General features: G+C 44.6%; 1 protein-coding gene across 7 annotated transcripts in view; it reads left to right on the top strand.

Moving 5' to 3' along the window:
- The window catches only part of amot (angiomotin), a 23,960-nt gene extending 8,356 nt beyond the window's left edge, over positions 1–15,604 (top strand). The window contains exons 1-14 of one of the 7 annotated variants that reach the window (XM_027177299.2): positions 1–455; positions 1,848–2,017; positions 2,448–2,543; positions 2,713–2,764; positions 3,671–4,631; positions 5,396–5,912; positions 6,001–6,145; positions 8,179–8,271; positions 8,426–8,571; positions 10,583–10,732; positions 12,024–12,214; positions 12,676–13,058; positions 13,837–14,088; positions 14,971–15,604. The exon at positions 1–455 is cut by the window's left edge and continues 112 nt beyond it. In XM_027177299.2, coding sequence (XP_027033100.2) covers positions 2,517–2,543; positions 2,713–2,764; positions 3,671–4,631; positions 5,396–5,912; positions 6,001–6,145; positions 8,179–8,271; positions 8,426–8,571; positions 10,583–10,732; positions 12,024–12,214; positions 12,676–13,058; positions 13,837–14,088; positions 14,971–15,083 — 3,030 coding nt within the window. In that variant the 5' untranslated portion in view covers positions 1–455; positions 1,848–2,017; positions 2,448–2,516 and the 3' untranslated portion in view covers positions 15,084–15,604. Of the gene's footprint in view, positions 456–1,847; positions 2,018–2,447; positions 2,544–2,656; positions 2,765–3,670; positions 4,632–5,395; positions 5,913–6,000; positions 6,146–8,178; positions 8,272–8,425; positions 8,572–10,582; positions 10,733–12,023; positions 12,215–12,675; positions 13,059–13,836; positions 14,089–14,970 lie in introns of all 7 variants that reach the window. The other 6 variants (XM_027177301.2, XM_027177298.2, XM_027177303.2 and 3 more) reach the window with 6 other exon arrangements.

The raw sequence follows: 15,604 nt of genomic DNA, 5'->3' as shown, positions 1-15,604 counted from the left end.
CAATTTTAGTGAGATACACATTATTTTTCCAAACCAGAAGGAATATTCACAGAATGTCAATTTTTTTTTAACGTAAATTCATTTGTATACAGCATGGAATGATTCGGATCTCCCGGACACAACCCTGCTCAGTTATGATTTTTCAGTTAAATAAATTCAGGTAAAACCACCCAATAATTTGGGCATACCTCATACCTCGCTCTTCACGCCCGACGTGCGATGTGAAGCGAGTGGAGAGACTTTGAGGTTACAGCAGCAGGTTGGTATGAGGGTGTGGAGACGGTGCTGGCTGAGCTCCAGATTCACCTGTCCTCGTGGCCACACCTAAAGGAATGCGGCAGGTAGCACAGGCATCGGCCGTCAGCATAACGGCAACCGAGTGTGTGGAGAGAAGAGTTTGTTTATCTGCTGCACAGAGCAAAGCTGAAGGTTTTAAGGATTTAAAGGTGACTTCGGTAAGAGAAATTCTCTATTTTCTCTGAGATTAGGATTGATCATATTGCTATTTCTGTCTGACGGAATTGTAAACCCGAGAATAAACGAACTGACCCGAATGTCCTGCTGTTGATTTATTAAAGCATGCAGCAAGATATTTGTCTTGTAAAAAAAAAAAATTTCTTGGTTAAATGCATACTAGAGAAGATGATCCTGCAGTCTTTGATTGTGTTACTGAAAGTACTTTGAAACCTGTGCAAAAATCTTTGGATAAATCTAGAACCTTTGGACGGCAGATTGGAGGGGTGGCTGTCTAAACATTTCATAGCCAGAAGAGTAAACATTCCCCCGTTTCTTTCGTCCTACGGGTCGATGCTGACACACTCCATGCCTCTAAAGTGTCATTGACATAACCACTGTAAGGCTCTGGGGTCAGAGCCTTTGGAAACACGCACAGCCAGAGACCTATCTGTGGACTCTGAGGAATGCCGGATTCCACGAATTCACTCTGGCTGGGAATAAACAGTTTATCTGAATCAGTCAAGGAACTTCAAGTTCCAGTGTCAGCCATCAGTGGTGTGGGGATACGAGCCATCTGGGTGTCGTTTCTCTTCAGTTTTGCGGGGTGATTAGTTGTAGTCATACTTGTGCGATGTGTGTGCAGTGAAATAAACTGTTGTGGTGTTTAAGTAACGAAAGAAGGGACATCTTGTCCCAGATTGTGTGGTTAGGCCTCAGAGATCCCCCTTTTTTTTTTCTTCTTGTCGATGTTGAACGGCGATGTGGAGTTCTGTCCTTTCACAGAGTCGTCAGAGATTTACTGTAGGAACTTGCTAATGGCTGCTGGTTTCTACATGCAGTCCAAAACACAAGAAGTCAAAGAGACACATTCAATTAGGGGTTGTTCCTGGAACCAGAAGACATCCTGTGGAATAATTGTTTCAAGGAAAGAAATGCTCCTTTATTTTCTGTAGTGTGTAAATTGTAAGTAAACCAAAAGCGATTCCTGCTAACGATGTGTGGAGGATAGTTTGAGCAGTCGCGTTCCCATAGCGATTGTGTTATTTTGCCTAGAGCAGCTCAAATCCCCTTGAGTAATCCTCTTTAAAACTATGCACATCCTCACATCCTGTGTTTTGAATTTAGCTTTGACCGCTTTCTCTTTCTACTAACTGATCTGTAGCCAGTCTGACTTAGTCTCAGGCTCTAGTCTTAACCATGACATGTTACTGGCCTCAGGTCAGATGCTGCCCAGTCACACAGCTGCAGGGGAAAAAACAAGGACGCTTCTTTTTTAGTTGTGTCACAGCCAGGAAACGAGTGTCCTGCAAGCGCCCTATATTCCACATTCCAGACCCCCCACCCTCTTGAATATTCTGAGAGCCCCCTCTTGCTTGTCCCCATTGTTCTAGCTGGTGAGAGTGCCTTCCTGTTGTAGAGTGGCCGGGTGTTCAGGAGCTTGCAGATCGCCTCTGCATTTCGGAGCACCTTGAAGAACTTGTGGTGATCAGCGAGCCGTGCCAGAATCAGCGCCATGACCGGTCAGTAGGGAACCAAGACGCCAGCTTCAGCAGCCACACAGGTAGGTGACTTGACCTGATGTAGGAACAGGAGGGCTATAAACGGAGGACGTACGATGGGTGAACAGGACAGGACACGTCGAGGTTTAAATGTTAATCCATGCACAATGCATGTATTTGTTTGTAACATCTTTAAAAGCTTCTGATACTAATTTCAGAATTAATATTTAAGTAGATCATGACTATTATATAAGATCCATAAATTGCTTTTACTTGTACTTTATCGCTGAGATTAGGTGAGTGCAACATTGTAAATACTGTTTGTCGTTACTACAAAAAAAAATGTTTTTTTAATTTTGTCTGAGTATATTTGTTGTTTAACACTTTGATATGTTCATCAAAATAGCCAACAATGCTCCTGTCATTTTTCTTTTTCCATCATCATCATCATCGTCGTCGTCGTCATCATCATCATCGCCATCTCTGTAATAGTTATGAGAAGGGAGAGGCAGTGTGGGAACAGGAGGGGGGGATGAAAACTTATGAGAACAGCAACAGGAAATGGAAGTTACAGTATGTTATTTTGGGGTGGGTGCGGAGGAAAAGAATGCCATTGTGAAATGCATTTTTTTTTTTCTCCCTGTCATTTTTTGCTTGCCTCTCTCACTCTCTTTCTGTCTGTCTGTCTTGTCGGAGAGCAGCAGTACATCGATGGGCTCCGTTCTTGACTTGATGTACATTTATTTATTTACCACAGATGTTTCGGAAAAAAGCTTCATCCTCCTTGAGAATGCGGAGAATATCAGAAAGTAATAGATGTATTAAATTCTCCTTCACTACTTTTGTAGATGGTACATTAACCACTAGACTGCCAAGCTGCATGCAAGGCCAACAGACGAAACCATTCGATCTTAAGGACGATTAAAAAAAATAAGCAACGGAAGCACACGCTTTACATTTCTATCTGTTAACGCTACACAGAATTGCCTTTCAGTAGGTTATGGTAGTAGTAATAGTAATATTAAGTAATAAATAAATATGAAACTGTTTGTTCTAATTGAATGGTTTCTTCCTAATGGCTTTGTATGCTTTAACCCTTCACTATAACTTTAAAATCACAATATGCTATATGTAACAGTCTGTGATATTCTGGGCTGACAGTCCGAAGGTCGGACCGTGTTTGTTTTTTTTGTTTGTTTTTTTTGTTTAGTTTTTCACCCCAACGCTTTGGATTTGAAGAGAATGTTGATAAATCAGCTATCTGCTCTGCACTGCATGTTTTAGTCCATAGGAATTGCTCTGTGCTGTTTTGGTGGTGTTAGGGCCTGCTGGGTGGATGTTAGTGCTTTGATTCTGGGTATGATCATCAGCGATCTCAAAAATACCATATGATTTCACAAAGAAAATACATTAATTGATCAAACAAAATCAATGGCTTCTTTTAGCCTCTTGTCACTCAGCTGTCCATGCATGAAAATGTCTGTGGGTAGTTTTGGGTTATTTTGTTTTGTTTTATTTCGCATACATTCTGCTCCTGAAAGACTATTAGGATTACTTAAAGATTCCTGCAAACCTTCTGATTAAATTCATTAAATTCATTTCCTTTCACAATCATTGTTGGCTTCATGTAATCTGGAATTGTTATGATGATGCTACACTCCTCTTTCTTTTTCAGCCTTGCTTTTGATCAATGTCCTGCCTTGATTTGTTTCTAGGGGGTGTAGACCGCGGCCGGAGCTCCTCCTTCCATGAGGTGGGTGGCTTGCGAGAGCTGGAAATGAGGGGGGCAGCCTCCGTTTCCGAAGAAACCTCGAACGCTGGTGCAAGTGGCGGAGGCCACACCGTCCTACAGCGACTCCTGCAGGAGCAGATGCGCTATGGCGAAGGCAGAAACTACCTTGCCTTGCAGCAGCAACAACAGCAGCAGCTGCAGCAGCAACAACAGTCCCAGCCGCAGCAGCAACAGCAGCAGCTTTTGGGCCCAGGAGACGAACACTCCATGGTCCCTCACATTGCTCGACAGGAGCCACAGGGCCAAGAACTGCAGGCAGACAGTGGCATGGAGAAGCAGCTGAACGCAAGAGGTAGTGGAGGTGCAGGATCCCAAGGCCAGAACCCTGAGGACCTGCCTTCATATGAGGAAGCCAAGGTGCAGTCACAGTATTTCCGTGGCCACCAGCCACAGCAACAGCTTGGCCCAACGGTGGGTGCTGCCTTCTATGTTACCGGAGTCACCAACACAAAGGTACGTCCTCCGGAGGGCCGTCCCGCAGTACAGCGGCTTGGCGCAGCCAAAGTGCACCAGGATGATGGCCTAAAGGACCTCAAGCAGGGTCATGTGCGCTCACTCAGTGAGAGGCTTATGCAGCTTTCTCTGGCCACTAGTGGAGTCAAAGCCCATGCACCCGTAACCAGTGCGCCACTCTCACCCCAGCTGCCTCAACCACCAGGACCGTCGGGGGACTACTACAAACCGGCAGGACCTCACCGTGGCCCACCCCCAGACTATCCCTATAAAGGTCTACCCTCACCACCCAAACAACAGCAGCAGCACCACCATCCACAGCACCAAGATCCAGGACATTACTATTCAGACCACCGCGGCTCAGCTCAGCAGTCCAGAGCCGATGTCCCTCATGTGCGCTACCAACCACCACCAGAGTATGGCTCTTTCCGGTGAGCAATTTTTTTTAGGGACACTGTTCAGGAATAGTTTCTCTCATTCCTAGAGGGTTGCTTATTCTTTAGACAAACAGGAAATCAACTGTAAATTTGATTTGTGGTTTAGATTTTCCATATAGCTTACTAAAAATCCTTGCTTAGGTGCACAGTGGTGACAGCTTGTTGGACCTGGGATTCAAACTCCCAACCTTCCAATCAGTAGTCCACCTCTTTAACCAATAGGGTACCACATCACTGGCTTTAGGGTTTAATGAGGTGTTTGAGAAAAGCTAAAGCATAAATGAGGAATACAGACAATCAGTATACCGTAAACAGCCAAGTGTGGAACAGAAGCATGAAGTGGGAACAGACTGAATTCCCCTTTGATTGGCCCTTCCCCAAAGTGCTGGAACATGCTGCCAGACGTTGTAGGAAAAGCCAGTTTTGCCTGTTTTCCTTTAATTCGTCTACCGCAGAGCCGTACCGTACAGCAAAAGAATGCCATCCCAGGAGTAGTAATCACCGACTACAAGTTACAGCCTGACTGTTTGTCTTTAAGTTCTATAGAAACTGGAATGTTAATGCGAAAAATATTTTCAACGAGGCACCTGTTGTGTCACATGTGCGGTGAGAATCAGCCGACTGTTTGTCATCAACATAGTCACTAAGAACGCTGGTCATGTCAACTACAACCAATGACTGTTGCTCTTAAGTTGATAGAATGTTTTATTTTATTCCTGCTATAGGATTATTCATAATGCTCTGTTCTGTGTCCTCAGCTCCAATAAAGAGAACTCCGTTCACTCCCAGAGGCCCATCCATCAACATAGTCCCACATCCTCGGTCACCTCTATGGGTTCGCTGTCCCGTGCTCAGTCCTCCACCCTCAGCAGCATCACGGCTTCTTCTCATTCTTCACCAATGGCCCACCAGGTAGAACCACTCTTCACATTGGGGCCACGGAGTCCACAGGGTCTTGGCCCCCATCAGGGCGAACCATACGGCCTGGGCCCAGCTCACTCCGCGGCTCATCAACGGCCCCACGGCTTCCCTCATGACCCCTATGGCTCGGCACCCAGGGGCCTTCACCTACACCAGCACCAGTTCCATCCACAGGGGCAGCAGCAGCAGCAGCCTGTCCCAGCACAGCACTACCAACACCCTCACTCATTTCAGGGTGACTCCTATGCCATGTTGGCACGTGCCCAGCAGATGGTGGACATGCTCGCTGAGGAGAACAGGCAACTCAAGCAGGAGATGGAGGTGTGTCTGGAGAAGGTGTCCAAGCTGCAGAAGGTAAGCTTTGCTAATTTGTAGTAGTTAAGTATTTAAATGAAACGCGTGCAACGATATCGATAGAAACTTAACGTTTTCTCCTCTGTAGCTAGAGACCGAGATCCAACTGGTGTCCGAGGCCTACGAGAACCTGGCAAAGTCCTCGTCCAAGAGGGAAGCCCTGGAGAAGACCATGAGGAACAAGCTGGAGCTGGAAGTGCGCAGGCTACATGACTTCAACAGGGATCTTAGAGGTGAGCACCGGGAGCATTTATTCTGTAGCTTGGTTTACCAGGTCAAGGTGGAGTCATGTTCCTCCTGGGCAGCTCAGTAATCTACACCGCTTATGATAAATCAATGACTAGCTAAACTGTCAAATTCTCTCAAAACATGATGCATGTTTCTTCCCTGGTAATAACCATGTCTTTTATTGCCCTTACATTTGTAATGTATAATCTGGCCTGCAGTAATTTCCTTTAGTATTAGAGATACAGATCTTACAACCTTTGTTTGTGAGCGTAAAATTATAATGTCAGGCATGACCGGTAACTCGATAAGAAGTTATGGACAATTCCATGCAAATGTCAACCTTACCCTGGCAAAATAAAATTGTTAGCACAGAAATGCAATACTTTTAAAGTGCCCACTCTCATAGTTTCACATTTATTGTATATTAATAAGAAACAAATTACTATATTTGTGCTTCATCTACAGAACACAGGATTAGTCTCTAAGGCCATCTTTAAAAATATTTTGGTTCGCAGTAACAGTTAAAAAAAAAAAAAGGGTCGGTAGGTAGGTCTATATATATATATATATATAAATATATAAATAAATATATATATATATATATATATATATATATATATATATTTTTTTTTTTTAAGCTTCAATGTTAAAATACAATTTTGGTGATGGTGATTACGTAGGTATGACTTTTCAAACAAATTAGCATATCGTGGTATTGTTTACTGCAGCCGCAGCCGTCATTACCGAGCGCGAACTGTCGACTCTGACAGTGAACGAGACGAAGCGAACGCACAGGCCGTAGTGTGACATCCGTTAACCAATAGTGTAAACGTAAATGACGTCACGGGTTTTTATTTATAAGAAAGAACGTAGCCTTCGTCTGTATGTAGGGCTAGGCGATTTATATATTTACAGTACTTTATAAAATATAATTAACATTATTTTATCGCTTTTATATTAGTTGTTTGATGAGTAAAAAAAAAATTGGTCGGTCAAATTTACAACCGGCAAGTCGGTCGGACTTGAAGCAAAAAATAAAAAATAAAAGATTGAGTCGGTCCTAAATTGACAGGGTCGGTCGGGTTACGGCAAAAAAGAATATGTTTAAGGATGACCTCATCTCTAGGATTAGTCTCTAAGATGCTGACACACATTTCTTCAAGCACAATATTTATTTTTTTGCATTTTTAATCAAGGCCATCTCCAATATTCTACATCACCATGTCCTTTAGAGTAGCAGAAAGCAGAGAAAACCCTGATTTATGGCACTGAGCCCAGACTCGGTCCACAGGGAGCCCCAAGAGTTTTATAGCAAAATCAGAGGGTTTTTCTCCCCCTTCCCTTCTTTCTGCCTCTCACTCTTGGCCTAATTTCTTCCTCCCCATGTTCCTCATTCTTTCTGCTGTACAGTTCCAACACACATTGGGGAAAAAGAGCCCCTGCCTCTTTAGAACATTCAGGAAAATGTAAATTTCCATTGCATATAGTGGAACCGGGATGTTAAGGAGCCGGGCATTTGCTTCTGGAATACTCATCATTTAGTGTGGTTGACTTAACATGTGGGAAATATTGTTGTAACGTTTCGCCTTGCTTCCTCAAGGAGCCTTTTGCGATTGTGAAAACAAGGCAACCCCCATGGTATAATGGCTCTTTTGTTGAAGAATGGATTTTTTTTTTTTTTTTTTTTTTTTTTTAGGAATGAGTTGCCAGTCTGGCAATCAAGTTGAGTTTTGTTGGTGTAATGTTTCAAGAAAATGAAACCATACAAATTGAATCTTTTATTGTTTTTAGAATTTGAATATACAATATTTCAGTGCTTTTTTTTTTTTTAATTCTTAAATTAAGCTTCAAATCCTTCATATCAGGATTGGAAAGTAATTATTTAGTTCTCATTTGTAAAATGCCACTCAGTGTCTTTATAATAAGCTCTAAATGACCGGACGTTTGTAAAGATATAAACTGTTATGATTTCTCAGAAAATTTTTGTGCCACATGTCATGGTTTTTCATAGCTACAGTTGTTCTTCTTCCAACCCTAGAACGTATGGAAACAGCCAACAAGCAGCTAGCAGCCAAAGAATGTGAGGGCACGGAGGACAACCGCAAAACCATCTCTCAGCTTCTGGCTCAGAGTAAGTACCCCTTCCCAGAAAGCTGACAAAATTGCACGCATTGTGGATCATAGCCCTGCTGAGGCTCACAAATGCTATTAGCTGTACGATTTGTTTGCAGTAGCTTGAAACCTGCATTGAGCAGATTTCCTTCCACTGTTTGGTTGCTCTGCAGACAAAGAGAGCCAGCGGGAAAAGGAGAAACTTGAGATAGAGCTTAATGCACTGCGCTCCACCAACGAAGACCAGCGCAGGCACATCGAGATCCGCGACCAGGCCCTGAACAACGCTCAGGCTAAAGTAGTCAAACTGGAGGAGGAGGTGAGCTCACTGCTTTTTAGCTGTGGCCTGTTCAGCATATTTCCGTCGAATTCGAGGGTATCGAGCTGCATGTTTTCAGTCACGTCTGGCATTAATTAAGTGTGTCTTTAAGTCAGTGTGTGTGTGTTTGTGTGGGCCCTCTTGTGGACACTTTTCACCCTCTAGCCCTAGGCTGCGAATCTGTTTCCGTTTAAAGCTTAAGAAACGTCTCAGTCAGGACCACGGTGGAATTTAGTTTTTTTTTTTTCTTCATTGCTCTGAGTGTGCTGAGTCATTAAGCTATACACAAGAAAATGCTTTGTTTTCTGCTGTTCATACTGACAGAGAGAATCTTAAATTTGAAGTTAACATTCTGAATATGCCCTGTATTAGATCGATGAAATTTCACGAGCGCTGCGATAACGGTGATAACACGCCTTCGAACACATCTGCCTGATTTTCGCCGATCCGTTAAGAAACGATGACATTGTAGACCTTCCCATTATCTTTAGTACTGCAGCTAAAATCTTCAAGCTCGAGCGAACCACTAGCCATGACCGTCAATCAATCCAAACAGTCTCTGCTACAGTAGGACATTTTAGCAAGAACAGAAGAGGGAGAAACCTCCATACTGAAGGAGAGCACTGGAATAACATAAGAAGTCTGGTTTTTCACTTTAATAAGCTTGAAGTCCCTGGCCATGTTTAAAGAATGTGCCTTGGCTCAACTGGCTCGGTCCCAGATGGCCTTCTGGCCAGCGCTGAACAGGCCGCGCAATGCGCGATCCCAGAACACGCCGGCTTGTTCCACTTCCCTCCAAGACTGCCACAAACAGCCACTTGTTCCACCAAACAAAGCCTCTTGAGTTGTCTGCCGTGAAAGAACTTGAAGATGGCCGAATTCTTAATCCCTCCCTCCCACCCACTCATCCAGCCATGTCTAAATAAATGGAAACTGCATACTTGTCCTCTTTCTCTGCTTCTTCTGTGTCGGAGAGCCCCCAGAGCTAAATCGGGCCATTCATTTGGGCCACAATTATAGCTTCTGGTGGATTTGAACGTAGCTTTTTTTTTGTGAGGGGGAGGAGTTCTGGAGGACACAGGGGGAGTATTGTGGGGTAGATTTTCAGTTAAGTGAGGCTCACCTGTGTGCTAGGATTGTAAGGTAAAACCGGAAAACCAGCGAAGCCGTCTCAGATACCACTCAGGACACTCAGGGCAGTTTACAAGCCTGAATCCAATTCAAAAATCATATCTAAGCAAATACAAATCTTAAATTTGGGCAATTTGACCTTCTATTCCTTAATATGTGATTACTATAAAACAAACAAGATTTGAAAATCTACCAGGAGATATGAATAAAAAAAAAAATATATCCATTTATAGCGTTCGGCAGACGCCCTTATCCAGAGCGGCTTAAATTTTAATCTCGTTTTATACAACTGAGCAGTCAAGGGTTAAGGGCCTCGCTCAGATGCGGCAGCTTGGTGGATGTAGGGTTCGAACTCAAAACGTTCTGATCAGTAGACCACCAGGTTACCACATCCCTTCAAATACTTCGTCATGCTTCAGTAAAATCTACAAATGTAAGGTGGGGGATGTGGTAGCCTAGCGGCTAGGTGTTGGGCTACCAATCGGAAGGTTGTGAGTTCAATTCCTACGTCCACCAAGCTGCCACTGCTGGGCCCCTGTGCAAGGCCCTTAACCGTCAATTGCTCAGTTGTTTATAATAGTCTTATAACAGGAAATGCTTAATGTCTTCAAGATATTTATTTGCTCACAAAGTGTTGTTTTGTTACAGTGCAGGATTTTAGCAAAGCATAGATATTCTTCCTTTATAGACTAGAATACATCGATGTGTGTTCAACGTAACTGAACCGAATCCTGCTGAATCAAATCTGAATCGAATCAGAGTCATTAGGGGATAATTGTTGTAGAGTAGTCTACCTTATATTTTGATGAAGAGATAATCACACCCCTGCTGTGTGTGTGTGTGTGTGTGTGTGTGTGTGTGTGTGTGTGTGTGTGTGTAGCTTAAGAAGAAGCAGGTCTATGTAGAGAAGGTGGAGCGGATGCAGCAGGCTCTGGCTCAGCTGCAGGCTGCCTGTGAGAAGAGAGAGCAGTTGGAGCACAGATTACGCACACGGCTGGAGAGAGAGCTGGAGTCACTCAGGATGCAACAGGTACAACACACACACACACACGCACACACACACGTTAAGCAGTTTAGCAGATGGAGTCTGGGCTCAGGTGCAGTCAGAAGGAGCTGATTGTCCCACGGGAGATGTTGAGTTTCTGCAGTTCCACTCCATTCCTCCTGCGTGTCCAATCCAAATGTCCACTGGACCTTATACATGACCCTTAATGGGACATGGGGATGTGGGGGAAAGGTTGCAGCTCAGTTACTGTGTGTGTGTGTGTGTGTGTGTGTGTGAGAAAGCGAGAGACAGAAAAAAGAGCGTGAACAGCTGGAATTCTTATTAAAGGACTTCTTGACTTCTTGACTTGAGATACTTGACCTAAGCTTGAAGCAGTGTGTTTTTATTCATTCAGTTCTGCTAGCTCACTAATCCGATCCAATTCTCTATACTAAATTACAATTTCTCTTTAAATCCAGGGATTAAACTACTTTTCTGTGTTAATAGTGACTTTCCTGATCGTCTAAATCGTCCCTTTTGAGATTGTACTAGTTTTACATTGGGAGGTGAAGTAATCATTCATTCATTCATTCATTCATTCATTTTCTACCACTTATCCGAACTACCTCGGGTCACGGGGAGCCTGTGCCTATCTCAGGCGTCATCGGGCATCGAGGCAGGATACACCCTGGATGGAGTGCCAACCCATCACAGGGCACACACACACTCTCATTCACTCACACACTCACACACTACGGACAATTATCCAGAGATGCCAATCAACCTACCATGCATGTCTTTGGACCGGGGGAGGAAACCGGAGTACCCGGAGGAAACCCCCGAGGCACGGGGAGAACATGCAAACTCCACACACACAAGGCGGAGGTGGGAATCGAACCCCCAACCCTGGAGATGTGAGGCGAACGTGCTAACCACTAAGCCACCGTGAAGTAATCAATATACTTCTTATTAGAGTTTCTGTGGGGAAAAGAGGTTCAGATGTTCAGTACAACCCAATACAGTCGACCGCATAAGGACGTCAGAGAAGCCATGCTTCGGATGGTTTCTATGTTACTGAATTTCTCTCACAGGTAATGTGATCATCATATCTATGGTATGTGTGGAATTATTTTATTGTATAATCCTGAAGACACGCCCACTTCTGTGATTTTATACGCAAATCGTTTGTCCCTCGCGCATCAACGTCCTCGACGACTTGACTTGACGGACACGTTCTGGAATCTCGTCCTGTCCGAATAGTACTCAGTTGACTTGAATGTAAAGCCCTACTCTGTTCTAAACAAACTTTTTCTCTTTCTTGCTGTTTTCTGCACAGAGATCGGGCGGCTCACAGAACACCACGGGTTCCGAGTACAGCACGACCGCCCTGATGGAGCACCTACGCGAGAAAGAGGAGAGGATTTTGGCTCTGGAGGCCGACATGACCAAATGGGAGCAGAAGTACTTGGAGGAGAGCGTCATGAGACAGTTCGCCCTAGACGCAGCCGCATCGGTTGCCACGCAAAGGTACACACACACACACACACACACACACACAAAGTGCGGAATAGCTCAGTCTCTTGTCCATAGACTGGTTCACTTTTTTAATGTCTGCCTGAAAATGCAGAGACAACAATGCCGTTATTGTTACTTGGCTCAAATGATTTCGATGCCTTCTAATGATAAAGTCTAGTAATGTTTTTCTAACAATTAACAATTCAGGCAAAAAAGTTTTAAGAAAAAATTAAAGCTGATGAATAAGTACTATAATAATTGCACTGTTAATGTTGGCAGCTTACAGATAATCAGCACAAAAACATCAGTAAATCAATTCTCTGGACATATTGGTAGTCTTTGTGTTGGATTTCTTGAGGGTTAACATTACAATGTACTTCAGTAGGATTTGCTGTTCGTTACTGTAGACTCCAGACAGAGGATCGCTCGGGATCGAGTTTCTAATCGTGTTTTAATGTGACTTCCTGCCGCAGAGACACGTCGTCAGCTATGATCAGCCACTCGCCCAGCAGCAGCTATGACACCTCGGTGGAGGCACGTATACAGAAGGAAGAGGAGGAGATTCTCATGGCTAACCGTCGCTGCCTGGACATGGAGAGCCGCATCAAGAACCTCCATGCGCAGATCATCGAGAAGGACGCCATGATTAAGGTGCTGCACCAACGTTCACGCAAGGAGCCGAGCATCAAACCAGACGGTCCGTCTGCCATGCGTCCCTCCAAGTCCCTCATGTCCATAGCTACGGGTTCGAGCGGATTGGGCAGCTCGGGTCTGCTGTCTCACTCGCTGGGGCTCAGCGGCAGCAGCCCGATTACGGAGGAACGCAAGGAGGACCGCAGCTGGAAAGGCAGCCTGGGTAAGAAAGGACTTAAAATTCTGTAATGACTAGAAACAAGAACAGGTCAAAGTTAGAAACTTGGCATGGCATTTTTTTGGCTCAGATAATCTTTACAAGCATTCTGAGATAAACAGCATCAGAACACACAGGAAAACTACCGCAGGCACAGGCTCACTGCAACTGATTAGACAAAGACCATGTGATCTCTCCAGTCGTGTGGTATTATTGCAGGCTGAGTAATAAATCGGCACAAATCATTCCGATTGTTTGTTTAGATGCTGATGCGTGTTGTAACATGAAAAGTTTCATTTCTCTAGAACCTCAGATTTCCACAGAACATGCATGTTTTCGAATGCTCTTTCAAATTTTCTACCACTTATCCGAACTTCTCGGGTCACGGGGAGCCTGTGCCTATCTCAGGCATCATCGGGCATCGAGGCAGGATACACCCTGGACGGAGTGCCAACCCATCACAGGGCACACACACACATTCTCATTCACTCACACACACACACACTACGGACAATTTTCCAGAGATGCCAATCAACCTACCATGCATGTCTTTGGACCGGGGGAGGAAACCGGAGTACCCGGAGGAAACCCCCGAGGCACGGGGAGAACATGCAAACTCCACACACACAAGGTGGAGGCGGGAATCGAACCCCCAACCCTGGAGGTGTGAGGCGAACGTGCTAACCACTAAGCCACCGTGACCCCCCGATCTTGAACTTGTTTTAGACTAAGATTGCCCTGGGTGACCGCATAGAACTTTCAAGCACATGTATTTTTTTTGCAGGTGTGTTACTGGGGCCAGAGTTCAGAGGGGACTCTTTGAGGACCGAGTCCATTTCGTCGTCTCCGTCACCAGTGCTGCCGTCCACTCCGATGCCGGTTACTACCCACTCAAAAACAGGCAGTCGTGACAGCTGTACACAGACAGACAAAAGTCAGGAGTCGAGCAAACCCAGCACCCCGGCACTGCAGAGTGTCACAGCCAGCAACCGCATCAGCAGCCCCAGTCCTGTCTACATCCCTGACCGGATCGCAGGTAACACACACAAGTGCTGCTTTGTTTTTGACGTAACCTTCTGAAATCAGGTCTTCCGCATGTTTCTAAGTGTCTTAGTGTCCATCAAAGGTTTAGCATTTATTCATTCATTCATTCATTCATTCTCTACCGAACTTCCCGAATCATCTCAGGCGTCATCGGGCATCGAGGCAGGATACACCCTGGACGGAGTGCCAACCCATCACAGGGCACACACACTCTCATTCACTCACACACACACTCACACACTACGGACAATTTTCCAGAGATGCCAATCAACCTACCATGCATGTCTTTGGACCGGGGGAGGAAACCGGAGTACCCGGAGGAAACCCCCGAGGCACAGGGAGAACATGCAAACTCCACACACAAGGCGGAGGTGGGAATCGAACCCCCAACCCTGGAGGTGTGAGGCAAACATGCTAACCACTAAGCCACCGTGACCCCCAGTTCAGCAATTAAAAAAAAAAAAAAACTATATATTTTAACAGACATTCTGGACTAGAAGGAAATCAGCCCCAGCCTCGATTGTTTAGGCTCCTTCATACCATTCTGTGTGTTCACCTTAAAACCAGTGTTAGTTCCAGACAAATCCACTTTAATCCACCTTAAGACGTTGGGGGAATCTGATGTGGCTAGAAAATATGACGTCTTTTACGCTAGCGCATTTACACGGCCCAGTGGAAGGGGATCGATCGATCTATCTATCTATCTATCGACCCACCTATCTATCTATCTATCTATCTATCTATCTATCTATCTATCTATCTATCTATCTATCTATCTATCTATCTATCTATCTATCTATTTTTAAATCATTTGACATTTTGACGAGGAAAGCTGAAAGGATGTGGTTCTAATCGGAGTTTTTTTGCTCGTCAGATGTTCCGGTGTTCCACAGCAATACTCTGGAGAGGAGAGCGCCAGTGCAGTCTCATCAACAGCCACAAAAACAGGACGATGTAGATAACGAGATGGTGGAAATACTCATCTGAACCGTGTGACACACTCGCATCCAAACACGCGACAGGTGAAGGATTCCTTTTACGACGCCACGCGCTCGTCTTATACTCACGGTGTATTGGAATGCACTACGTTTTTACCCCTTGTATAGAACAATACACCACGTCAGCTACAATTAACGTTTTTTTGTACAGTATTCGTCGTGGTGGCGATTTCAGTTTAGGACCAAACGTATTGGCGACATTTTGTTTTTGTTTTTTTTTTCCTTAGCATTTATTGCACTACTTTTTTTCTTTCTTTAAGCTTTCGATATTATTCGAACTAGATAGTGCACATATACCAATGTTATCAGTTTTTTGGCACTTGACTTATAAGACGGTATGCTTACTAGCGAAAAGGTCGTTCCATGTAAATACTGTATCTAAATACTGTAAGACCACATGTAAGATAGGAGGAGCGGATGTGTACGGCCCTGTGAACTTTAAAGGCACTGCCGGAGTGTTGAAGAGTACCGACCTCACAGAATTGTGCGGTCTGTGGTTTTGCCGAGTAT

Source organism: Tachysurus fulvidraco, chromosome 21 (assembly GCF_022655615.1).
Source record: "Tachysurus fulvidraco isolate hzauxx_2018 chromosome 21, HZAU_PFXX_2.0, whole genome shotgun sequence".
NCBI lineage: Eukaryota > Metazoa > Chordata > Actinopteri > Siluriformes > Bagridae > Tachysurus > Tachysurus fulvidraco.
This window is presented reverse-complemented; position numbering and strand designations above follow the sequence as displayed.